Source organism: Grus americana, chromosome 1 (assembly GCF_028858705.1).
Source record: "Grus americana isolate bGruAme1 chromosome 1, bGruAme1.mat, whole genome shotgun sequence".
Lineage (NCBI taxonomy): Eukaryota > Metazoa > Chordata > Aves > Gruiformes > Gruidae > Grus > Grus americana.
In genome coordinates this window covers 137510667-137536407 of record NC_072852.1, presented here as the reverse complement: position 1 = coordinate 137536407, position 25741 = coordinate 137510667, and the positions used below count along the sequence as shown (strand labels likewise).

Genomic DNA, 25741 nt, shown 5'->3' with positions numbered 1-25741 from the left:
CCAGGACTTTGTTGGAGAGGCACCCTCTAGACTTCTTCATTTGAGATGTAATCGTATTCACAGGGGTCACTCATGTCTTATGTAGTACTCTTTCCTCCAGACAAAAAGAAAACATTGATGAAATAGGCAGTCAGCCCCTGAGCCAGTATGTGCCTTGCAAATACATGTATTCTGGCTGGTGACCTGCTAGCATTTGAGAAGCACCTTTATCCTTTCTTAGAGATATAGCTACATCCTACGGTTTAATGTGATTTAGACCATCTTGTAATTACTGCATAATTCACTACTAACTATAAGCAACGCGTGTGCATGTCTCTCTACCGTTGCTTCTGGAAATTCACTTCTTCTGTTTGCGCTCTAGATGTAGAAGACCTTCACTACATCCTTAATAGTCAACTTGAACAACAGTACCTTGGGAACTCTTTAGTGGAAACCTGAACAAACTTTATTTTCAACTTCTATCACTGACTGAAACTCCGTGTGATTTTCACACCACAAACGTATCTAAATATTTAAGATGCATTCTAAGGTGCTGTCACTTTTTTCTGCTGGCAGGTGCGGAAACAAGAAGTTATCGGTATAACCAGATGCCTACTAAGAGCAGACATGGGGATAAAATTAAGGTTAAATGGGGATGAAATTAAGGCTAGGTACATTGTGGTAGTAAAAGCTCTGCAGAGAGCAGCTCGCAGGCAGGCACTGGCCCGTTTGCCTAGCACCCACCCAAAGGACCATAGGTAACCTCCCAAACGCACACCACAGCTCACGCCGCCGCTGCCGCTCTCCGCGCCCAGCGAGGCCCCACAGCCCGCCGGGCGAGCCCCGGCTTCCTGCTGCCTCCCCACACGGGCCCGGGCTCTGCCTGATGCACCCCGCTTCCCCGGCCAGCCTAAGACTCGGTCTTCCCCAAACCGCTGCGCAGAAAGGAGCGAGGCAGGAAACCGCTCCAAACGCTTCTCTTTGCGAGAACCTGCCGCCTCTTCCCCGCGGGACGAGGGAACCACTCCGGCCCGGGCGGCCCTGTGGCTCTCGGCCGCCGGACTACAGCTCCCAGCATGCTTTGCGGCCCCCGCGCCGCCTCCATCTTCTGCGGGCAGGAGCCCGTTCTCTTTCCTCTCAAGAAACACTGGTGGTCGCGTTGTTTAAGTAAAAACTACGTGACCGCGGGGCTCTCTGCAATGTGGTTTTGAGCCCACAGCAAGGCAGGCAGTTGAAATACTTCCTCGAGAAACCCTTAGTCCTTATGATCTGGTGGGCTGCACTTTGGCAGGGGCTGCTTGACAGCAGGCTGGGGTCTCCTCTCCCAGGCCATGCTGACTCCCAGAGGAGCTGTAAAACAGCTTTTCTTTCCTGGAAGCAATGTAGTGTCCTGGGAATTTCTTAAAACTATGCGGCGGGTCAGCTCATCTCCTGGTCCAACGATGCTGAACAAGCCCTGCTGCTGGTTGCTCCCAGCCCTCACCCCTCTCCCCGTTCCTCAGCATTTGGGACATTGAACCCACAGACGCTGCGCCTGACAGAGCTGTACTGCCTTTGACTTCTATTTGTAACGGACTTGCTGGATACAAGTGAGGATTTATACTTCAAGCTTTTCTAAATCTGATATTTCTGTTTATGTGCTATACGTGGAAGGTACAAGTCATCACAGGCGTTGCACAGGCAGTAGGTACGTGCAAACGGACAACCACCATTTTCCAAGTGCCATTGCTATTTTTTTGTTTGTTTGTTTTGCATAGCCATTTGGCAGTCCTTGCTGTGGAGAACTCAGTGCCTTTGAAAAATGCACGTTCTGCATTTAATCTCCTGGTAGACCTAGGTATTGCCTGGGTAGCACTATCACAGGGCCAGCTTTTCGTAAATGCGCCAGCCTTTCTGCTCTCGGGGCTCTCTCTGGGTGGATCTTCGTTAAGCACAGCCCACATACAGTTTTTTAAAAATCCTGGTAGAGCAGGAGCCTTGGTGGGAGATCTGGCGAGGCCGGGGACCTGCTGGCAAGGATCATCTCCAGCAGGGTGGCTGAGGGAGATAAGGGCAGATGCACATGTGCAACTATCTGGGCATGGGAGCAGGGAGAAGGGAGACAGGGCAACAACTGGACTTCAAACACTATGGCAGAGAGTTGTATCTATGTGGTAGGAACCTAAGTGAGAAGAAATTTGAGTCAAAAGGTCTGAAGAGTAGCTTGGGTGGGAGCCATGCTAGTGGGCTGGGGTGAACTAGGAGAGGCTGAGACAAGCGAGAAGCAGAATCTGCAAGTGGAGCCCAGTGGGGAGGAAGGGAAAGGGGGAATCTCAGAGACAGCATGGAAATAGATAAGGCTGTTTGTGCAGAAATGGTGGGAGGCTCCTCTTCTGTGAGTACTCTTAACACCAGGTTGGAGGCAGGGACACACGCACAAGCTTGGTGTTCTCCTTCCCCTGCTTTTTTCCCCCCTCATTTTTTAACACATGGTAATAGTCCCTTGAAAGCAGCTTTGTTCTGTACCATTTCCCTTTTCTTTAAAAAAAGGGAACTTCAGTAACACTTTCTGCAATTGTCATTGCACCCATACATTTTTGGAGCCTCTTTCTTAATCTAAACAGCAGCGAGCTAAGAAGATTTTCAGGATTGCTTCCTTAATTTTCTCACACACTCTCTTCCATCAATTGGCTTTTCTCACTCCACCCTGTATTAGCAGCAAGTTTGCAGATTTTTCCCACCACCCTCACTATAAAAAATACGGAAGTTTTGAATCAAAAGAAATTGAGTACTCGGCCCATCCTATCCCAGGGAGCAGTCATCCTCTGAACCTTGTTTTCTGGGCATCCGCTATTGCCTTTTCCCTTCAGAAACCTTCTGGTAATATGCTAGCAGCTCCCTGTTCTTTCTCATGGCATTCCCACCAGTTTCCAGCTTTGCTATCAGCCTCAGAGACTGGAAGAAAGTAGGGTTTAAACTTCTCTTCCTGTTACCACCGGACTAGTGTATGCTCAGTTGCACAGTTGCCTTTCTCTGTTTACAGTCATCTACCTCCTGAACAGCTTTTACAGAGAAGCAATTTCAGAAATGCTAAATAATCACAAATTAACTGGTCTTTCTACAAGGCTGGCTAAGCCCAGGCCTCCTGGCTCTATCACGGTCTCATGTAAATCAGAAATGCAGAACTGGCATCAAAACCGGAATGGCCTGAGGGACCATCTGATAACGTTGTGTGGGAAATTGCAGTATTCCCTTGACTGAACCCCAGTCCCTTCCAAGCATCAGTCAGCATAAAGTACATGGGCAAGAAAAACACAAATTGATTTTGATTGTTTCCACCATGTGCATCCTGTTTGAGACTCGAAGAATTTGAAATTGAACATTGGAAAGATAAATTCCAGGTAATTGACTTTCTAGTCCAACACCCTATTTATTTCTAGTTTATTGTCTTGCAGGAAGGCTGAAAGAGAGGAGAACAAACCGTGAGGGAGGTTACAATGTACAAATAGCCATCTTGAGAGCACAGGGCTGTTCTCTGATTACCGGAGGACACAACAAAGAGGGTAACGACTGGGAGCCGTGTGCGGATGTTCGGGGGAAGCAGCAACGGAGAGAAGGGCCGCTGCTGTTCTCGGGGTGCGCTTACTCTCCAGCACACCGCTCCGCAGGCAGGCACACGCCCAGGGCAGGCCCCTGCTCACGGGGCGGTGGGGCACCGCCAGCACCGGCAGCAAAGCCGGGTGACTTGCCAGGGCCGAGAGCTCTCCTCTCGTCTCGTCTCGTCTCGCCTCGCCTCACCCAGCCCAGGCTCCCCGGCCGCCCTCCCGCCCGGAGAGACATGTCTCCTCGCCACCGCCCCTACCGCGCCCGGTTCCCAGCCACCCGTGCCACGCACTCCGCGTGACCGGCGGCGGGGCGGGCACAAGAGAACGACCCGACTCCGCCGCGGCTGGGGCCGGACGCCGCTCACCCGCAGAGAGCAGGGGGAGCCGGGCGCAACACCCCAACTCCCTCCCTCCTGCCTGCCCGCATCCGCCTGAGGAGCTGGGGTCCGTCAGGGGCGGGGCGGGGCCGGGTACAGCACCTCCCCCGCGGGAGGGGGCGGGGCTCCTCTCCTTTGCGCCATGATGAACAAATGACCTCGCGGGGAATGAAATTTAAGTTCCACCGGGGGGAGAGAGTTCTCTGCTTCGAGCCCGACCCCACCAAGGCCAAAGTGCTCTATGATGCCAAGGTGACCCGCCGAGCGCGACCCTGCTCTCCCACTCACCCCGCCCCGCCGCGGGGCAGCGGCGAGGCGCGCCGGGCAGGAGGGAGCGCGGGGGGGCGGGGCCGGCGCGGAGCCCGGCCCGCCGCCGTTGCTGCCGTTAACGCTCTCCGCTGGGCGTTGCGCGCGCCCCCGGGCGGGAGGCGGAGGGGGAAGCGGCTGCGGGTCTAGCCGAGGAGGCGGAGGCGGGAGGAGCGGCTCCGCCAGCAGCACTTGTTGTGGGAAACGGATGCTGGCCCGGGGAGGAGAGGGAGCAGGCGAAGAGGCCGCGGGGCGGGAGACAAAGCGAGACGGTGCTCGTTCCCGCTGGGCCTCTCCTGCCCCCGCCCTTGTGCCGCAGTCATCCTTCCCTGGGCGTCTCATCCTGACCCCCTGGCAGGGCTTGGCTTTCTTCCCCCCCTCCCCTTTCCACCGGCCCCTCCGCCCGGGGGTGGGGGGTGCGCGTAGCAGCTGTGTACCAGCCTCTGGGCCTTCCCCCCGCGGGGCGGAAGCGTCCCGCTGCCTGGGTGACAAAGAGGCGGTGGAGCCCGGGTTACCGGGGCCTTGCTCTTGCGTCAGGTAGAGAGCGGAGCCGCTGAAGGCCTCTGGAAGTGTCGGACTCGGTTCCCGCCTTCCGTTCTCGGCCGAACGCCTGCAAAGTAATTCCGCAATCTTATTTTCATCCCTGCGCTTTCGTAGCGTAGCTTGATTTATTCCCCTTTCCAGCTCTCCTACCCTTACTGCCTTTGCTTCTGCCCTTCAGAAGGGTTTAAATGGTACCGATGGTACAGGAGAGTATACACAGAAATACGATAGCAAGCAGTGAGTGGTGGACCGTACGTGTTGCAGTGACTTACCTGGACCCGGCCCTAAGAATAGCAGTAGTAATTGTAGAGCTTTATGTAAATATAATATTGTTTTGGCCTATCAGTGGGACAAGAAATAATTTTTTCAATCCTAATTCATCTGTACCTAACTTGTAAATAGAGTTCTGGATTTTTTTGTTTTGTTACAGAGAGGGGTGAAATGGGAGGTATTGCAACTAGATTCCTGACCAAACTCATACCTTTTGCTGCAGGTTTGATAGTTGTGTAGATGAGTGTTTTTCAAACATCTTTGATCAGGAACTCCACCTTCCTGTAATATTTTGGGTTGGTTTTTGTTTGTACCTGTATTCCTGTGTTCTGACCACCCCAGCAGCTTTAACTGTCAGCCCTAGAGGTAACCTGTTTGCAAAACCAGTAAAAAATAAAGGAAAACAAAGGCTTAGATATTCACAAAGCCTTCTAATGCTTTGTGTCTAAGATTCAGTGTAGTTCAAGAGGGCAGTTTTTCTGAGGTTTGTATATATAGAACTGTTGTCTCCTGCTTTCAGGGAAGGAAGAGACAGCACACAGAAGAAAGTATTAGTAGCCCAGATATATATCTGTGTATCCATATTGTGATACTGCATTGTTTTGCATCTCCCTTTGTCTGTCTTGAAAGCATGGAACATTTGAGGACAGGACAAAGATGGTTAGCAGTCCCCAACTTTAAAAGCGCTCAACAGAAAAGCTGGTTTTACTGACCATTTAGTATAATTGGTATCTTCTGTTCATATCAATGTTCACTGGCAAAATTACAGGTATATTTAATTTCTGTAAATAAACATTTCTCTTCTTCCTTTGTGTGTAAATTTTCTAAATACTGGAAAGCTCACTTTCTCTCAAGCTTTTTAATACATGCTACTCAATATTTGTTTCAGATTGTTGATATTGTTGTTGGAAAAGATGAGAAAGGCAGAAAGATTCCAGAATATCTGATCCATTTTAACGGTTGGAACAGAAGGTAAGAACCTGCGTGCATGGTTTCAGTTCTTCCATTTCTTCTATTTTATTCTGCAAAGAAAAGCATTACACAGAATATCAAAGGACTTTGATGTTTGCATGAATATTTTTGCTTTTGTGAATGCCTTTAATATACTTGCTCATGTTGACACACTGGTCTGTATGCATAAATTTCAGTGGATCAGTTTGGTAGCAATGAGTTTAAACTTTATGGGATACCTGTCTTTGGCATATACTTGTGGCTCCTAGGTTTCCATTGATAAAAGGAGTTTATGCCTTGTTAAATCTTGACTTGGATTGTTCGGTTATGAAGGCCAGTACATGAGTGCCATCTCTGACTGTGATTTATAGCTTGCGTTGGTGCTACAAATACTATCGCATGTTAAGTCAAAGTTTGAAAGATCTTAGATAACAATGTGAAAGTTGAAACCATGTGAATACAAAAGGATGCAAACCTTGTGATACAGATGTTGCTTCTAAATGACATTAAAAGAGTGCTTTGTAGATTTAATGTATATTATTTCATTAGTAATCATGGGTGGCATATATTCACAGCTGTTAATAATTTTCTTTTGACCTATCCTTAGCTGGGATAGATGGGCAGCTGAAGATCATGTTCTTCGTGATACAGACGAAAACCGCAGATTACAGCGTAAATTGGCACGGAAGGCTGTGGCTCGCATGTAAGAAATCCTTTTGGTCTCAAAATCAATGAGAGATTCATTTTCAGATTCAAACACAGATACATTCAAGTGTCTACAAGTGAGCTTGGCCTCTAAGCTCATGCTGTAGATGGTAGATATCTACTCAGTACAGTTAGTGCGTTAGAGAGCTACTTTTCTCATACTAAGGGTAGATACCTACATATTGTTATTAAACACTGCTCTAAATGGCTAACGCTTAATAACTGTGTTGTTCCTAACTATTGCTGCGAAATGCCTGTGTATTGAATCTACATCTTCTCAAATAAATGTACTTGAAAAATAACTTAGGAAAACCTGAAGTATTTTTCAGCCAAAGGCAATAATCTAATATTGGTTGGCCATGGCTTGAGGATCTGCTTGAGAACACGAATATGAGGTAATGTACAGATGTCAAGATATCCACTCTCAAATAAGTATTGTCCAAATTATTTCAACATTAATTAACAAAAAGAACTCAAACATACATTTCCTGTGCATTTGCATGTAATGTAGTTAGCTAGGATAAACAAATTAAATAATATTAGCCAAATTTCAGTGAACTGTTTTATGTTCTGTAGGAGAAGAAAGGGAAGAAAGAAGAGACGTTGCAGGTTGCCTGGTGTTGACTCTGTATTAAAAAGCCTTCCTGCTGAAGAAAATGATGAGAGTAGCGAAAACTGTGAGCTTGTTTTCATTCTTTGATCACTGGCATTTAACTTTTTGAGTTAGAGGTACAATGCATGCTGTAACTTGGTATTAGGATGACACGAGAGTATCACAGTCCTGTGTGAAATATATGGAGGCAGTCGTATGAAGACTGAGCACTGTTTCATGCTAAGCTTCTATTAGTTTATGTCCTTTCTTGTGTTATAGAAACTTTTCTTTTTGTCACTTCCACTGAACTATTCTAATCGGTGATTTTGGAGCTTAATGCTGTTTTGTTTAGTGTAGTATTGCTAGGTGCAAGAAGCCCTCAGTTTTCGTTGTTTGGTGTTAGGAAACAGGACACTTTCCCTGCTAGTGTTCCTACCTATTTTAGGGGGGCAATAAGATTTTCTTTTTTCCCCACTCTATCTGGCACAAAGGTCTGTTTCTTGTCAGCTGACTGGCTGATTTCACTCTCAAACTAGCTCTTTCATTTCATAGCATTTTTTTTTTGTAGCTTGAAAACCAGCAGGAACACTGGCTGGCACTTAACTGATGTCCTGGCAACTGTTGCTGCACAGATCCAGCCCTTCTGATTGAATGATTAGTATGTTAATCCCCTGTTCAGAACTAAAGTCCAATAAAAATTGAAAAGATACGTGAGTGTTCATAAATGTAGGGAGCTTTTAAAAGTTTTTTTTTTTTTAATTAGAGATGATGTAAGAATACTTCCTGTAAATGTTTCGTCTTACATATTTAAAAAGTTTATAGTCTTCTGTAAATAATACTTGTGTGTTTAATTCAATTAGAATTATTCATCCTCATGAAATATAACAAGCTAGTTGTGGTTGTTTTTTGTTTTGTTTTTGCATTAAGGCCTGAAATTGTTTGGTCTTAACCTCTGCAATATAGTAATGTGAGATAAATATGTGAAATCTCTTTTACACAGCTATAAGTAGTTCTTCTTCTGACGATAGTGATGAAGGAACAGATGAAGAAATAAAAAGTGAAGAAAGCGACATAGAAGAGAGGACGGAAATGGTATATTCATGAGTTCCTTAGTTTAATAGAATTTAAACATCTGTATTTGAAACTCTGGCAGAATTGAAGTAGATGAAATACAGTGCACAGCTGGTTATTTAGCTGGTATTAAAAGCATAATTTTCATACTGGTGGTGCTTACGGTGGTTGAGTTCTTGAAAATGATAGAAGATGAAAGAATTCTATAAGAATATGACATTTTAACCTGAAAACACACATTTGTTTCTTTTCCTCTCTTTCTACACATAAGGCTTATGTGGAGAAAACATAGCAAACTAAATTATCCAGATTTGTGGGTGCTGTAAAATTTCACTGGTCTATCTATGCAGGCTGGACAAATCTAATAGCAGCAGGATCTTTCTGGTTTTTGTATTTTACTGTGAAATGGGCATGTCAACTCTAGTCTTAAATTAAAATGTAGAAGACTGACTTCAAGAAAAAAATACTTATTTTCTCTACATTATTGAAAAGAAAGTACAGTGTAAACAGTTGTTCTGAAGATCTGTGGAATCTGCTACAGTGTGGGTGATATGAAGCAGCAAAATCTAACAAATTTCTGTTCATTCACTTGTGTTAAATACATAAGTGAATGCTAAATTAGAAAAAGTTTTAAAAAATTATTTCACAGATGACTTCAAAGCAGTATCGTTAAATTGCTTACAGTAAGGCTACTATCCACTTAAATATTTACTATACTTTATATATTTTATTTTTTCATGACAAAACTTGATTGTTGCATTCTATCCTGACTACCGAAGTTCTTTTTCATTAATGTTCTTAAGCAAAACCAATACATTGTTTCTTGCACTGGTCTGTTGTAGAAAGAAGAACAAGACAGTCACACAAAAAGGGACATGGAAGAAAGAGCAATAAGCATAGAAATTCCTGAAGTCTTGAAAAAGAAGCTTGAGGAAGACTGTTACTATATTAATAGAAGAAAACGGGTATGAAATACAAGCTGTGAAATGAGCATGCATGGGAAGGTGGGGAGGGCATCAAAAGTAGTTCTTGCGTATAGCAACTCCCTGTTTTTTTGCACGTTATTGCAAAGGTGAGCTTAGACAGTAGAAGTAAGAGTAAAAAGAGTGTAGGGAGCAGACTTGTCTTATAGCTAAAATGATGAGTTGTCGTTATATTTAAGAATGTAACATTTCAGTACCCAATTGTGTTTTACAGTGCAGATTGTTTTTTAAAAATGGAAATGTAGTAAGCCTGTTAACCTGACCATATTTTGGTTTCTCCAGAGGTTTATGAAAGATTGGTCAAAAATGCAGTTTTAATTAACCACTCGTGAAAGAACTTGAGGCCATAGAGACTTAATAACTAGTCAGTACATCACAAGCTCCTGTTTTAGCTTGGTATACTTAATAATTATTTTTCTTTTAGCTTGGTATACTTACTAATTATTTTTGTAAGACATTAATTTGTTGTTTCTTTTTCAGCTAGTGAAGCTTCCTTGTCAGACAAATATAATAACCATCCTGGAGTCATATGTGAAACATTTTGCTATTAATGCAGCTTTTTCAGCCAATGAAAGATCTCGGCACCATCAGATGACACCACATGCTAATATGAATCTTCATTATGTGCCACCAGAGAAGAAGTAAGTAATCTTTAGCCCAGTGTTTTTGTCACAAGAAGAGCGACCTTGCATCCCATGTTCTGTTTCAAGGCTGTTCGCTTCTGTGAGCTTATACTATAATGTATGGCTATTTATGGAGCTTAAAATATTTGACACATACCTATAGTACAGTAACACTGACAATTTGTTTATCAGTGAGAGTCCCTATAATCTGAAAAATTATTATGCAAAAGCATCAATATCCCCTTCTATCATGGAAGTTCTTGCAAATATTTTGACCCATTCTGGAAGAATGCATTGCTGTTGTCTATATGAAGAATTTTCTCAGCACTGAGAGAGTACCTGATATGAGAATTAACTGCTTAAATAAAACTGAACAGATTCAGATTTTATAAAGGATAAAAATTTTATATAAACACTTATAGAGAACTCCAAGAGCAGGTGATTTTTTTTTTCTAAATTGACATATCTTAAATCCTAGAGTCAATATGTAGGAAAACTGTAGTAACACCAGTGTCCTGTTTATTAAAATTGATTGTATCTTAGTTGCTGTTTTCTCAGCCAAGCTGTATATTCTTCTACCATGCTACAAATGCAGTATGTTAACCTGGTGTGTTTGCAGTGTGGTTGGTTTGTTCTTTGGTGTTTTTTTTCTCTTTTTTCCCATTTTTTCTCTTATGTTAAAGATTCTCAATATTAGATGAGACTGTTTCTTTATCTGAGTCTACACTGGGGTGAAAACTTGTATTTTATCAAAGAGAAATCTTGACTTTTGTTACCACATTCTATTTCCATGGTGTATAATTATGTTACTCCTTGCAATATTTGGATTTATGTGAGTGTCTTGGTTTATACTGATGTTGTTCATTATTTGACAGATTAATGATACTTTCCGTATTTGTAATATAATCTCCCAAACAAGAAGTTAGATGAGACATCAGAAATATGAATAGGAGGTTGTATGCACATTAGGATTTTTTTAAAGGTGTATGTTAAACTGATTTCCTCAATAAAGAAGGTGTTTTAATAAGGAAAATGTGTATAATTTCAGTGATCAATTAAGCAGGAGAGATTCCGCCGACAACTTCATTGTATTGCCCTTACTGCTCTAACACAGAAGGTTATTGACCTTTTTGGATGTGGTAGAATTTCTGCATATATGATAGTCCCCTGACCCAATTTATATATAGTGTTTAAAAAAAAAAAAAAAGGCAGTAGTTTTAGCAGGTGGTATGGAATGGTAATAGGAGGTACGGAATTTCTAATGTGAGTAATTGTGGCAGAATCTAATTACTTTTGCCATACACATATATGCACTTGAGATGTGAGAGATGAATACCCTCATAGAGGTGAGAGGTGTTGGAGGTATGCTGGACTCAGTGTTCTTGGTTCTGCTTCTAGCAGCACATCTACTCACCACCTAGCACCATGAGTTTTTTACACAAACCCAAATCTGAAATTCCTGGTAGCCTCTAAATGTAGTGCTTTGGTTACCAGGAGCAGGCTGTTGGAAACTGATCTCCAATGCAAATGTATCTGGTTTTGTTGGTTCACAGGATATCTCTTAAGCACAGCCTTAACTGCATGTTAGTGGCTATAGACCAAATTCTACATATGCCTTTTAGGCAGAGATTCAATCTATTAAGTATTTACTTTTTCTGGCAGGTCCCTCTTTTGAGCCTAATAAACTTGGAAAACCGAAATGACGCTTGCACGAAAAACTAACTTTATTTACTGTAGATTTTAGTAATCCAGTAAATAGTAATACAACAGAACAACTGTATGATTTTGACCTTACTAAGCAGACTTTTAAAATTTGTATTTGTCTGAATTTACCAGCAGCAATCACTGCTTCTTTAAGTATGCTTTTAATCACTCATCATAACTTAGTGATGAAGTCAGCATATCACAGTTAGGACATTAATGATTTGTACTGAAAGGGAATTTCCTACAACTACATTGAAAAATTTTGACATGCAACTTTGAAATTAATAATCTTTTTTTTTTTCCTTTAGTGTTGAGCTATGTAAAGAGATGGTGGATGGGCTGAGAATAACCTTTGACTTCACCCTTCCATTAATTTTGCTCTATCCTTATGAACAAGCTCAATTTAAGAAGGTGACTTCATCAAAATTCTTTCTTCCCATCAAAGAAAACTCAACAAATACTAACAGGTAGGTTGGGTATATGGAGTCTAATACTGCTTATCTCCTGAGGAAAATGTAATAGAATGTGGTTATGTGTTCAGAATAGGATGATTTCTTACAGACTTTTGACGTAAAAATTGTCTTGATAAAATGTTGAACTTTTCTGTGAATTGCTTGCCTGAATTTGGAATTCAGAACCTGAATTCCAGTCTGGTTAATTTCAAAAGGTATTTATACTGACTGGTGTAGAGTTACACTGCAACTTTGTGGGGAAAAAAAGTTTACACTAAAATGTAAATTAACTTTTAAATTTGAAAATATGTTTCTGGAAAATAGTACTTAAAAGAAGGCCTCATCACTTTGATAGTGTTTAACAAGATCTGTGAAACTAGAAGCATCTCTTTTGGGGGAAGAGCTCTGATCTCTTCGCTTTTACAAAGCTGCCTTTATTTCCTAGAAATCAGGAGGAGCTCTCCCCAAGTCCTCCTCTGCTGAATCCACCAACGCCTCAGTCAACCGACAGCCAGCCTACAACAGGGGAGCCAGCCACACCAAAAAGACGAAAAGCAGAACCTGAAATCCTGCAGTCGCTGAGACGTTCTACACGCCACAGCTCTAACTGCGACAGGTTATCAGAAAGCAGTGCTTCACCGCAACCTAAACGACGGCATCTTGAGACCCCAGCTTCTATGCCAAAACTCTTCTTACACTTGGAAAAAAGTAGGTTTTGCTCTTTAAATTATTGCTCTAAACAAGATTTTGAGTCTTGTTCTTTTTTTTTTTTTTTTTTAATGTCATCTGGACTGTGAACTGAATGATTGAAGTAGGAAATCATTACTTTTTCTGTCATTTATCTGTGAAGTTTATACCAAAGGGAGAAATAGAAAGCAATGTTCTCAGTACTTTGGTACTGTATTTCTCAACAGAACCCAAGGGGCTGCTTTTCTGTGAGCCTGCTTTAGGATAGCATTTATTGAGTTCCAGTGTTTAATACTTCAAATATTTTAGTGACAGGCTTTAGTTATGTTTAATGGCTTGTAGTTCCATAACAGATAGTAAAATTTATTTCTGATTTCTTCTGTTTTGTTTTTCCTTCCCTTTTGAAGAAACCCCTGTCCATAGCGGATCATCTTCACCTATAACTTTGACTCCTAGCAAAGAGGGGAGTGCAGTTTTTACTGGCTTTGAAGGTAGAAGAAACAATGAATTGAATGAGGTAACAGATTTTTGTTACTGTCCTAGATTCAATGATTAAAGGTTTTGTTGACCTCAGAGTAGGGCTATATAAGAAAAGGTTTTGTTTGTATTGCTCATTTCATCTTTTGATTTTGAAGTTCTGCACAGACTAAATTATTCATGGTGCTATAAAGATTTCATAACCAACATTTTCATGTCTTGCGTTTAGGTTTTGTCCTGGAAATTGATGCCAGAGAATTATCCACCAAGTGATCAACCACCGCCTCCCTCATATATCTATGGATCTCAACATTTGCTACGGATGTTTGGTAAACTGATGCAAAACTCTGTGCTGAATCAGAACTGCTTTATTTGTTGATTTGGTTATTTTTTCCCAGCGAGAGTATACATGTGATCTTGTTTGCTTTATCACATTTAGTTTTATTCTTGGAGAACTGTACATTTTAATCTCTTTAAAACTCTTAAGCTGTTCATGAACTTGCTTATCTCTTACTGGCTGTGTAAGCCTTCATTTAACAAAAGTAAACAAGCATTACTTCCAATTAAGCCAAGCAGCATTCACTTTCTCAGCACGTTTCTTTTTAGTAAGGTTTTGTAAGATCACTGGATAACTTGCGAAGAAAAGTGAAGGCTGCAGGGAGAAGTAATTTTATATTCTTCTCTGTATAGTGGATAAAAGTAGTTAGAGTTTGTTTTTAAAAGAACAGATGTAAACATTATTTCTCTTATTTACAGTAAAGCTACCAGAAATACTGGGGAAGATGTGCTTTCCTGACAAAAACCTAAAGGCGTTAGTAAAACACTTCGAAATGTTTCTGAGGTAAGGTGACACGATGTACCACAGCAGTGTTTGCATTGTTACATAGATTTAAGTGTCCTGGAATAACAAAGGTTTTTTAAAATAAGATGTTCATTTCCTGTAACTACAAGAGTATAGCAAAATTAATATAAGATTTTCATAATAGCAATATGAATAAAGATTAATACAATATTTTTGATTCTGTAACTCAGATTGAAGGGAACTTGAACTCCCTACTTAAAGTTTTGATAAACAAAGAGAACTGAAGTAGAAAAGTTTACTTGCTAGTATATATAGAATGACAAACCTGACTTTGTGAAGAAGCACGTTTTATGAAGAAATACAAACTCAGCATTGTTATTTTTGAAAGCATAATCTTTTGATGTTGCATTGATATTATGGAGAGAAACTTGTCGTTTAGAACATGTTTTTAATTGTGGTAGGGTTTTTTTAAAGGAAAGTCTGTCCTAATTGAGCTTTAAACAGAAAGGTTTCTTTGTTATGCAATGCAGTGGTTTGTAGAAGAACCCAAACTCTTTCAGACCACGCTAGCTCCTCGGCTGGAGTCGGTATGGTCATACCTGCACCATGATCAGCTGACTTTGTCAGGTACTCTAGCTAATAATCTCTGCGTGACATTGTAGTGGTAGTTAGATATCAAGTGTGGCACTGTATTGTGCAGCATCAATACAGTGGAAAACAAATTTGCCAAGGAAAACTTACAAGAGAAAGTGCTGTAAATGGTAAACATGTGGAACAAATGTGGAACTCCTAACTTAATTTTGGTCAAAGATTTAAGTAGCCACATATTAAAAAGTAACATAATGTGGCACTAGCATATCAAAAGTCATGTTAGATGAGAGCTTTAAAATGCTTTTACTTGAATTGTTTATTGAAAATAAAAGATGTCTCAAATGTCAAAGTTCCTACAACACAAAATTTTTCTCTTGAAGCATTTAGTTTTTAAGTTTTACTGATTCCTTTTTACATCTCTATTTTGTCAGATCCTCATTAGTATTCAAAATATCTTTAAACAGGACAGCATTAGTACTTATTGTTGCAAACCTTTTTTTTTTTTGGAGTGAATATTTTTTAGGGTGCTTAACTCACTGTGGATCAAATCAGCTTTTATCAGACCTCTACCTGTTCACATTCTTCTGCATTGGTTAGAGCACATCTCTACGCTTCAGCATTTTAAATGCAGTTTCTTTGTACCCATTCTGTGGATGAGCTGTGGTGGAGTGGATTAGGGGGAAGGTTCCCTGCTCCCCATACAAGCAGGGAGGTGATTTAACTGGAAATTCTAGTGGTAGCATCTGTATGTGTCTCACTTTTCCATCTGACCCTCTTGTTGAAATGTGCAGTCATGTATAAATAGAACTTAAATAAAAAAGGGCAGAAGATGTTTCCACATCAGCATTTCTGGGTCATATAGAATGGTGCTTTTGAAGCAAATCTCTTGGTAGTTCCCATTTATCATGCTTTTTGTTGTGTTGCAGAGTGCTCTGAGTACACAAGCTGGATTCCTTTTGGAAAACACTTAACCAGAAGTGTGCTCCAGTACTAGGGGACATTCAGTCCTCAAGACCAGACTACAACTAAACTAAAATGAGCCCCCCAGGGCATAGTGTGGATATTGCAGATCTGGTACAACAAAATATTTGAGGGCTGTGTGTTTTTTCAAGTGCTTTCTAAGCCAATGTCATGATGTTTTGCTGATGCTGTTCTCAAGGTTTCTTTTCTATGTTGAAATAACAATTTCTGTGGTTTTGTCAGAACTGGTCAAATGGAGAGCCTTACTGAAAAAGCTTCCAAGTTACAATTACTGCTGTGGGAAGTGTTTGATCTTAGGTAGCTTTGTCATAAGTATTCTTCTTAAGAAGAAATATTCTTCTATTTTCCTTACCAGATATGCCACTGTGGATTCAAATAGGTAACAGAAACCAATACAAATTATTAGATTTTTTTTCAACAGGTATTCATGGGGCTTTAGGACATCTTTGTATTTCTTTCTTTGTTCTATATGTGAAAGTGGTCAAACAATTACACTTTCTAGAAACTTGTTCAGACTTGATTTTTATCACAGAAATACCTCTGCATTATCTGTTTCTCATCACAAGAGAAAACTTGAGGCTGGGGTGGCATCTTGTAGTAGTTCTTATCCAGTTTTCAAATTCTATCTTTTACTTTTTGGGAATGAAAGGATTAATGGATGTTTATTAAAAACATTTTCTATCAGTTTTGTTCTGGCTTACCTTTTGAAAGGTAAGAACTGTCCTGCGCTCTCAGTGCATTAGATGGTAGCAGCCAGTTTACTTAAGACTGTCTAATTTCTTTTAGTGAATTGCTCCAGTGACAAACTGAAGTACTCTCCTTTTCTTTATTTTTTTTAAATAGCAGACAAGGGATTGAAGCTATCCGCATTAATAAAACTACTTCTGAATCTTCTTTGAATTCTAGGTAGTGTGGTCCAAGCATCAGTAGTATGTATTTTTGAACAACTTTCATGTGGTACACAACTGATTTAGTTCTGGCATAGATACTGATTTAATTTTGTATTAGGAATTATGGCTAAAATTTACAGTTTCATTAAACATTTTACTATTAATCTCATGCAAGCTGAGAAACAGAGACCTATTTAATATAACACTTTGTGTAGGAGCTTGTTTTATTGAGTTTATTCAGTACTTGATAGATGCATTAAATTCACTTTGAGATGCTACATGGTAATATTTTCCAGTCATGCCCTCAGATTGCTGCTAGACAAGATTGATCTCAGTTTTCAAGACAACATATATTTTTAAGGGATGTATGAAATACATCTTTGAGTTTCATATTAAGTAGAAGCTGTACCCTTTGTGCTTAGTGCAGCTTTCTACAAGTGTGCATGATGAAAATTTCTCCATGGAGAACATGAAAGTTGATTTTTCAATTACAGAATTGGCAGAAGTAAAGAAAAATAGTTTCTGAAATTAATTACAAAACTCTTGGTCTTCAAATTATTTAGCTCTGAAATGATTCATAATACTTGTGGAAGAATAGCAGTCTGAAATGGACATTAGTGACAAAGTCACCAGTTGATTTTACTGAATTTCACTTACAGTTTGAGTTGAGTCTTCAGGAGCAAGCAGTGGAAGCTAACACAGTAACTGGTGCCTACTAACTGGTAATCTTACCAGCAAAGGACCCCTGATTAAATCTTCCTGCCTCTTAATAGTTTTTGAGAAAGAGTTAAGTATTGCCTTTTAACCAATTCCATTATTTCAGACATAATCTCAATAAAATGCTGTATTTGCTGTATTTTATTACTTCTCTGTATTGTGAGTTGCCTAGCATGCCTCCAGAGGCTGCTTAAATGATGAGAAATGGTAGGCAAGAAGGTGCTAGTTTTTGTTTTGCAGTTTCCATTGATTTCAACACAACCTTGACTTGGAAACCTGTTTTGGGATCAGAGACGTCACTTCTCAGGACTGTTGACCAATAGGATATACTTAATAACTAGGAGAATATAACATGTCTGTTTTTAGAATAGCAAGACCCATCTTCAGAGAGTTAATTTCAGTCAATGACACTTGCATTTTAGGAAAAAAAGCAAAACAAAATGGTACAGCACTTAAGAAAGCCATAGGTATTTTGACTTTCATGAAATCCAGAAGAATGAGTAAATGATGAAATATTTCTAAAGTATAATGCTTCTAAAATTTCTAATACGCTTTTCCAGATGGGGCCAATATGTAGTATTTCCGATTGTGGAAAACTACATTCTTAATGGTCAAAGACTTGGGTTTTGTTAAAAACCCACTGATATTTCAAATTCAGTATATCCTGTCAGTTGTCTCTTTGATTTTTAGATCTCACTTTTTTCCTGACATTTTACAACCTGCTTGTATCTATTGTGCTACTCTGTTCCATGAGTAGAAAAGTATTTTAATACTGTTGAGTATTTTATGAGAAGGAAGCCAAATTATAATGTGACTAATTTAGAGTGCTGTGATAATAAAATGTGTGTATAGAAAGAGGACAAGTTGTTTGAAGTAACCTTAAGAAATAGATCTGATTTTTGATAACACATTTTTTTAATGTAGTAATTTTATTATATGTAACTGCAGTGGTGAATTATGACCACTAGTCTGTGCTAATGTGCAGTTAATGAAAGGTTGTTAGTAGCTTTCTGAGAATGGGGGAAAAAATGAAGCATTGCATGTGGTGAATGGCATAGAAAACATCTTTATTGAGGTGAAGCTACTCATTGTGACTTAATAAAGTTGCAATATGAGAACTGATTAAAAATAATTTTTTGAAAGATTACAAAGAATGCCACTGTTTCTTATATTGATTAGGGCTTTTCCATTTGCCTCTCAGTTTTGGGATTAATCAGTTACTTGACAAAAAGTACCTGTGCAGCATAGCAATTATGACATACTAAAACCATGGAATTGGAGCCTAAATGTGAGAAAATCAAGGTTCTGAGTGTCAATGGACAGGTGTGGGTTTAGAGGCACAAAAATGTAAAAGAACTTTAACAAAGTAAGTTTTGAAACACTTTGAAATGAAGGAATTCTGCTTGCACAGTAAATGTATATGCCTTATTTTAGGGCATTATTACTGCTGTATTTGGGCTTCGCTGTGTTGATTGAATGAGTAGAATGGTAACAGGCTTCTTGGGTCCTCTCAAACTTCTGGCACCTTTCTGTTGAAAGCTTCTTAGTCAATGAGTACCTGGTATTATACAGGTTCTTATTTTCAGTGGGCTTTTGTTCTCTGGTTGGTCTGCAGAATCTGCTCATGTGTGCTCACAATTCTTTACTAAGGTTTGACTGCTTTGCCAAAAATACTTCCTGAAGCAATGTGGATTGCTTCTCTCCCTTCTGCTTACCAAATCATCAGGTGCCTGGGTTTTTGAATAAAGAGCATATTTCTAATCATAATGGCAGAGGTTTGGATCATGAGAGGCTGCCCAAAATAATTTAATTTTGGTAGCTTTTTTAGAAGGCAGGTCTAGGAATTGATTCTGAGATCTGTGCTGGCCTTGCCAAAAGTGGGTCTTCATCCTCAAGATCAACCATGGACTCCTGTATTCAGCTCTTGTAGGACTGTTTTCCCAAAAGGTCTACTAGAAGTTACCACTTCTAATTTTCACTCACTCAGCCTGATTATCTGAAATGTAATGTTGGCAGCTTGGCATCTTCAGAGTTCTCTGCACTTGCCCTTTAAAGGCCAAGGAAGATGATCTCTATTCCCGTATGTGGATGAGTCCAGTCAACAAAACAAGCCTGTTGGTTCCTTTGGCATGGTTCTTGAGACATAGGATATCAGAATAAACATCTGAAACTTTTCACTTCACTTGTTCTCTTGACTGCATTGGGGTTATGATGAACTCTGTCTTGGCGAGCTTTTGCCCTGAACAGCCTTCCAGATGGAGACATGCCTATCAGTTGGAGGGAGTGGCATGAGGCTTTTGGGTGAAACTAAGCCTTTTAGCTTTCAAATCCTGTATTTCAGTAGTAGTCTTGGAGAAGAGATAACTTCTTAATCTGCAAATGACATTTCTTTTGATGAGGTAACTCACAGAGTTAGGACCCATCATGGTCTTTAAGCAAATTCCTTTAGATAGATCATTACAATTGCCTTCAAACAGCAGGTAGCCCAGGCCACTGATCTCATCAAAAGCTTCTGCTTACCTTCTAGATCTCAGAGCTGTAGTGAAAGTGTCACCTTCCTGGAAACTTTTCCTTTTAACTCTGTGTTCTTATACCTTTATGGCTGAGGTTGCCCTTCTTAAAATTACTAAGGTTTTCCTTTCTTCATAATTTTCACACTTTTCAGGCCATCCCTGAATTTATGCATGTGATGGTAGCTGATGTTTAGAAGAGTGTTTTTCTTCATACAGAGACTGTTCAGATAGTAAGTTGTGTTGACACTGCCAACACAGGGTGTTTTTGCTACCAGATGACGCTCTTAAAGTTCATATTAATTCAGTTGACTGTTGAGAAACGTTCCTGACATACGTCAAATGACCTTTTAATGTGGATAATGATAGTTCCATGCCTCCTTTTGGTAGATCTGCCTGCATAACTCTCAGCCAGATGGTAGTATATTTGTGAGGCTGTTGCTTGGAGCCACCTGAGATGAGCTTGCTTACGGACTGTTAGACCTGAAGATCGGAATGTGGGAATTCTTCAAGCTATGTTGCCCATGTCTGTTTCCCTTGTCTCCATCCCCTGTAGTCCTTTCTGAAGTGTTACTCTTCTAGGAACCTGTGGTAGAGAGGGAAATAGCTGCATTATGCCCTGTTACACTCCTGCTCAGAACATAGAGGCAAAGCATGAGTATTCTTTCTGTGGATGCTCATGATGAGAAAGTGTGCAGTCTTACATCAGGATGTTTGTGTGGACTGCGCATCTCAAAACTCAGTTACTTGTAAGCAGTTTCACTGTAGATGTGTGCGCATGAGCTCTGTAAAAATTATGAAAATGAAAAAGGCAGTAATGCAACAGGTGACTGAAGTGATCAGATTTTTAAGTTAAAAGTAATGAAGCAATTTCTGAATAGCTAAATAGTGATGTGGTTTCTGATCTATAGCTGAACATTGACTCTGCTTGCTAAGTACAGCGCTCTCTGTTTTTAAATCTTGACTCATGACTTGCAGGTGCCAGTGAAATTGATCTTTGTGCTATTTCAGCTTTTCCAAGAGCAAAGCATTAGTGAAATATCCAGTAGCTGAGAGTCTAGGGAGACTCCTAATGTTTCTGTGCCAGCTTTCTGCACTGCGATGTAGCTTGAATAGAAAGTAGCTTTTGAAGTGCCACTGCTCTTTGTATACAGATATACAAGGGATTGGGGCAGAAGCTGGCCTTGGGTTCTTTTACCTGTTTGTTCCCACTTCTCTGCAGAGAGTAATTTGTATCTGCTAGCTCGGGGGTATTTTGCTTTTCACAACTGTTACGTTAAGAACAGACATGTACATTTGACTGTGTGCATTCTGCCTGCTTTTTTTTTTTTGAGTTGTAGCTGTGCCACAAGCATCTCAGCTAAAATTTCTCATCTTTACCAGTTGTCACTTCATCTTGCACCAAACTGGCATTTATGACTGATGATCTTCAGCAAAAGTCAGGAAATTTTTAAGAGAAAATGAACCTGTTTCCCATTACTTGCCCTTAAAATTCTTGGAACTGTCAGCTACCCAATGTCTTCTACAGGTTCCTTTGTTTTATTGATGTTCTAAAACATACTGCCTTGTATGATCAAGCACTCGTTACCATGTTTTACAGAATGTTAGCCAATGACACTAAGAATTTGATCAGCCCCTGTAGTTTGTACTCACGGTTTATCTCTTGAAGTCATTAATGTGTGTTAATGCAGAATTATTAATTAAATACCATTAGTGGCTCATCTTAATCTTATGCAATCCAAGTATGTTAAAAGTTAAACTCAAGTCTGTTAAGTTTTAGGCCTTATCACACTTGCTTCATACCAACCCCAGATATCCCAGAAAGTGATTTGTAGCCAACTACATTAGAGGTCATAGCAGTTGATGACTCAGGTGTTTCATTAGCTTCTAAGTTGCTGTAATTCCAGTACTCTTTTGTAGTGGTTTTCCTAGAGTAAGGGGGGGGTGTGTAGTGCAAATGAATGACATGTTTCAGTGATGATTAGGAGGATATAATTGTGTGAATTATTCCTGTGTTTCTCTGGAATATTTTCTAAGGGGTATATCTTATGCGGAAAAAAAGCATTTTATGAAGTATTAGAGCAATTTGTGGCAATTTATGGTAGGTAGGAATGGTTTTAATCACAAGGGCTAGTAAATAACTAATTTGTGTGGTTCAAACAGCATATTAATCAATTACTGGCTTATAGGTTTAATCTAGATTTGTCCTATTTTTATTTTTATTTTTTTTTAGTTCAAGAAAAGAAACTTTTTTTTCTGGCTCGTTCTTTTGCCAAAGTTTAACTAACTTGGATTCACTGTTTAGTAGTTCACTGCATTTTGTTCTTTGAGGGGAAAATATTTTACTGATGTTTTTATTTCATATATTTAAATGCTTTTATTTCTGTGGAGAGGAAATTAGTATAATGCAGCTGTAACATGCTGTAATATTAAAAGTATTTTTTTAATTTAGCAAAATAGTTTCCATAGAAATTTTTCTTTACATTATCTCTCAACCTTAATTATGTAATCCTTTTTGCTTTGTGTTATTTAATAAAATTGGAAGCTGCTGTTGGACACAATGAGAAACTGGCATAGCACAAATACTTATAAACAAAAGTATGCTAAAGTATTTAATGCACTTTGGATTGTGTGAATGAAGACTGTGTGGAACTTTAAATTTACTTAGCTCTTACACATTTATTATGATAGCTTATGTGGTGTCAGTTTGTGGCAGAGCCAGTCGGATCCTTGCTTTAAATACAAGAGAGATCTTTCTCCCTTTTGGTAGTACCTGGCCCAGCTGAATATTGCCAGAAACTATGTGCTTGATTAGACATTATTACGGGTCACCTAATGGAGCCTTTTCTGCTCAATTCCTTAATGTTTAAAAACAAAATCAAGCTGCCATTCGATCTTCTGGAAGTGTATTGGTTGTCCTGCCTATTCACTTGCATGTCTTCAACCTGAAACATTTACATCAGAAACAACTCTAGGTCCGTCTTACACTGTTAATTACAGAACTCCTATGAAATAAGGAAGTTTGGAGGAAGTTGACAAAGTGCCTTCTAAATAAATGGTGATACGTTGAAGGATTGATTTCTTCTAAAAAAGCTTGTATTTCTCACTGCTTTTTCCTAGAATTAGTATGATTGAACCAGTTATTCTTCCAGTTTAGCACTTGTTTGATGTCCATGTTTAAGTACAAGGATTGTGGGGGGTGTATGAAATCAACCTTTTTTCATTTACCTCCATTTTTGTGCTGTAACCTTTCTGTATGAGCTCTCAGCATTTAATAAATTCCTGATTAAATTTAGATTGACTTATATAGAGAATCTTAGTATTCTTTTATGCTTCGGCTTTCTTAAGATCAAAGGACATGCCTAATTCAGGCATTGTAGCTGTGAGTGAGGTTGGAGAAACACTGTGGTTTTAATTGAATTCATCTGTACTTTTTGTTATTTGGACTTTCTATGTCCAGAGCATTGGCTATGCAAAACTGATATTTTTAGCTTCCAGTAGTGAGGTCATCTCCCTAGCCAGTGGTTCTTGAGAGACACCAGATTCTGCAAATGATACTGCTTCCTTTTCTTTCCATTACTTCCTGCTCTAACTCAAATGGAGAACCTGTAGCTAACATTTTGCCATGCTTATTGATGCTGATCTTTAATATCCGGGTATTTTTGAATGTCTGTGGGTTTTTTCTGAAGTACAACATGATCATGTACTTCAGGGTTTAAGAACTGTTTTGCCCTTTTGCCCCCATTCTATACCCAGTATCCTCTCATATACAGAGAAAAGAGCAGAGAGTTTATAGATATTTTAGATGTTTGTTACTGTTGTTAGCAGCAGCATTGTTTATTTTTGTTTTGAGACCTAAACCAAAGAAAGAATTTTATGTTAGCAGAGCATGAAGACATGATAAAGTATTGGGTGCTTGGCTGTTTGAATAATATTTGAAGACCAGCTTGGAGAAATCTGAAATTAGGGAACTGGATTTGCAGAGGATGCATATTTATCTGAAAGCCATATTTAAATCAGATACTCATGAGAGGTGGAGACCCTGAATGCACAGGCACAGGAAAGAACTAATCATAGCTTTACTTACCATAAAAGATACAGTTTGACTTAATGGTTACTGGACATTTGTATAAGATACTGACATAGTAATAACTGAAAATCGTGGTTTTCATATAAATGGAAATGGTAGTCTGAGCAGGTGACTGACAAGTTGCAGAAAGAGCCTTTTTTTTTTCTTCTGTGATAGTTCTTTGCATTGTTTTCTGAGTGTAGCTTCAGCTTTTGGATTTTTATGTATTAAGCTTGAGCAAATTTTTTTAATGCTATTTGGATTTGACAATGATAGGGGAAGGCTGTTTCTCACTATGTAAAACTTGTAAAAATAGGGCAAGCCTTTTATATGCCAAATTTCAAAGTGTAATAATTCTTAATTTCCAGACTGTGGTTTTGCTGAGCTTAAAAATTAATTTGAAAATAGCTTTTCTCTTAAATGTTTCATGTTCTGTTCTTTTTCTTTGGTGTGCTTTCTTCTCAGGTTTTTAGCAGAATACCATGATGATTTCTTCCCAGAATCTGCTTATGTAGCTGCATGTGAAGCCTACTACAGTACTAAAAATCCTCGGGCAATCTACTGAAGCTATTAATAAAGATTAAATCCTACTGTATGTAGCCCATGACAAGGCTATTTTGCCACGTGGCTACAAGGTGAAGATGAAAAAGAAATTAAAACAACTTCTGAAGTTGAAGAAATAGGGAAATATCTTCTGTGATGGTTGGATTACTTAGGAATGGAGAACTTCTTTTCAGAGATGTGTATAGACTGCGTTGCAGGTTGCTTAGAGGATTGACTATAACTCTGACTCCAGATGAATGAAGAAGCCTTGTTCTAACTTCTAATGCATAGGACTGCATAGGACTATTAAAGAGGAAAGGAGACAAAAGCAGATGCATTAGCAACAGGACATTTTCATGAAGATAGACTATCATGCTGGGTTTCATTTTAGTTCAACATCTCCAGCCTAAGAAATAAGACTTGGCTGCACTGTTACATGAAGAGAATGCAAAACTGGTATCTGATGGATTTTTTTTTTCCTCGCAAATTGCACTTCATTTTGTGGAACTGTCATGATAGAAAAGATTGCTTAATGTAAAGGTGGTTTTGCTGTTTCGCTAGCATGACATCTGCCTCAAGAATGACTTTGCTTGAATGAAAGATGTGTTGCTTACTTTGCAAAATGCAAAGGTGTATATAGCTCTTTTCATGGTAAGGCTGCCAGAGTTCCAAGGGGAGCATATGTTGCTGGTGATTCAACATTTACCTGGCAATAAATGATTTCCAGAGCCATTATGAAAGAACTGATTTTCTACAAGTGAGCAGAGAAGTTAATAAAGTGATGGCAGTTGAACTGGCAAACACTTCTTTTTCTAAATAAAGTTCACGGTGGCTGCTGTGTAAATGTGTGATTTTAACTGTCTAAAACGTCTTGTTTGTGCTTGATTAGTATTTTTGAGATTGCTAAGTGTGCATATAATGAGAGGTGGGAGCACTGACAGCGCAGGGAGAGAAGCCCTTTCTGTATCGTTGGGTTTTCTTCTACAGACTTGAGGGATGTCTCTTTAGACAGTTTGAAACACTTTAGCTCTGGAAATAGGAATTCAGTGAGAACTGAGTTCCTAGAAATCTGACAATGCATTCAGTAGAAACTAATTAAAATATAATTCTTGTCTGGATTGTCATCAGAACCTTGTCCATGACTTAGAACTCTGGCCTTCAGAATCCTCTGCTATGTCAAGACAGGCACAGATTTTAAAAGCACTGGGAGAAAATAGGACTCATGGCTCATAGGCTACTGCAGTAATGACTCTGTAATCCTTCCTAGTTCAGAACTCTTACCTGTAACGCAAAACTCGGCACATTCCTCCCGGATTTGCAAAACTAGTAGTTAG

General features: G+C 39.5%; 1 protein-coding gene across 3 annotated transcripts; it reads left to right on the top strand.

The window, feature by feature from the left end:
* Positions 1–3472: 3472 nt before the first annotated feature.
* On the top strand, positions 3473–25274 carry MSL3 (MSL complex subunit 3). 3 transcript variants are annotated; one of them, XR_008573963.1, is made up of 14 exons: positions 4037–4192; positions 5949–6031; positions 6618–6713; positions 7292–7392; positions 8308–8399; positions 9221–9343; positions 9842–10002; positions 11997–12155; positions 12586–12848; positions 13235–13344; positions 13534–13633; positions 14061–14145; positions 14637–14733; positions 24330–24358. XR_008573963.1 is itself a non-coding variant. In XM_054802194.1 (13 exons), the coding sequence occupies exons 1-13, from the start codon at positions 4094–4096 to the stop codon at positions 24427–24429; spliced, it is 1572 nt and encodes a 523-aa protein (XP_054658169.1). In that variant the 5' UTR covers positions 3473–4093; the 3' UTR covers positions 24430–25274. The 3 variants fall into 3 exon arrangements, 2 of the variants coding, with proteins under 2 accessions (XP_054658169.1, XP_054658187.1); XM_054802194.1 differs by lacking the exon at positions 14637–14733 and having other exon boundaries at positions 3473–4192; positions 24330–25274; XM_054802212.1 differs by lacking the exons at positions 4037–4192; positions 14637–14733 and adding an exon at positions 4370–4863 and having other exon boundaries at positions 24330–25274.
* The last annotated feature ends 467 nt before the right edge of the window (positions 25275–25741 follow it).

What these genes read in the sequence shown, in the direction of transcription:
- MSL3 (XM_054802194.1), top strand. Translation starts at nt 4,094, where the DNA reads ATGACCTCGCGGGGAATGAAATTTAAGTTCCACCGGGGGGAGAGAGTT. An exon ending in ATATTAATAGAAGAAAACGG is followed by an intron (nt 9,344 to 9,841) that starts GTATGAAATACA and finishes TTTCTTTTTCAG; the next exon opens with CTAGTGAAGCTTCCTTGTCA. An exon ending in ACATTTGCTACGGATGTTTG is followed by an intron (nt 13,634 to 14,060) that starts GTAAACTGATGC and finishes TCTTATTTACAG; the next exon opens with TAAAGCTACCAGAAATACTG.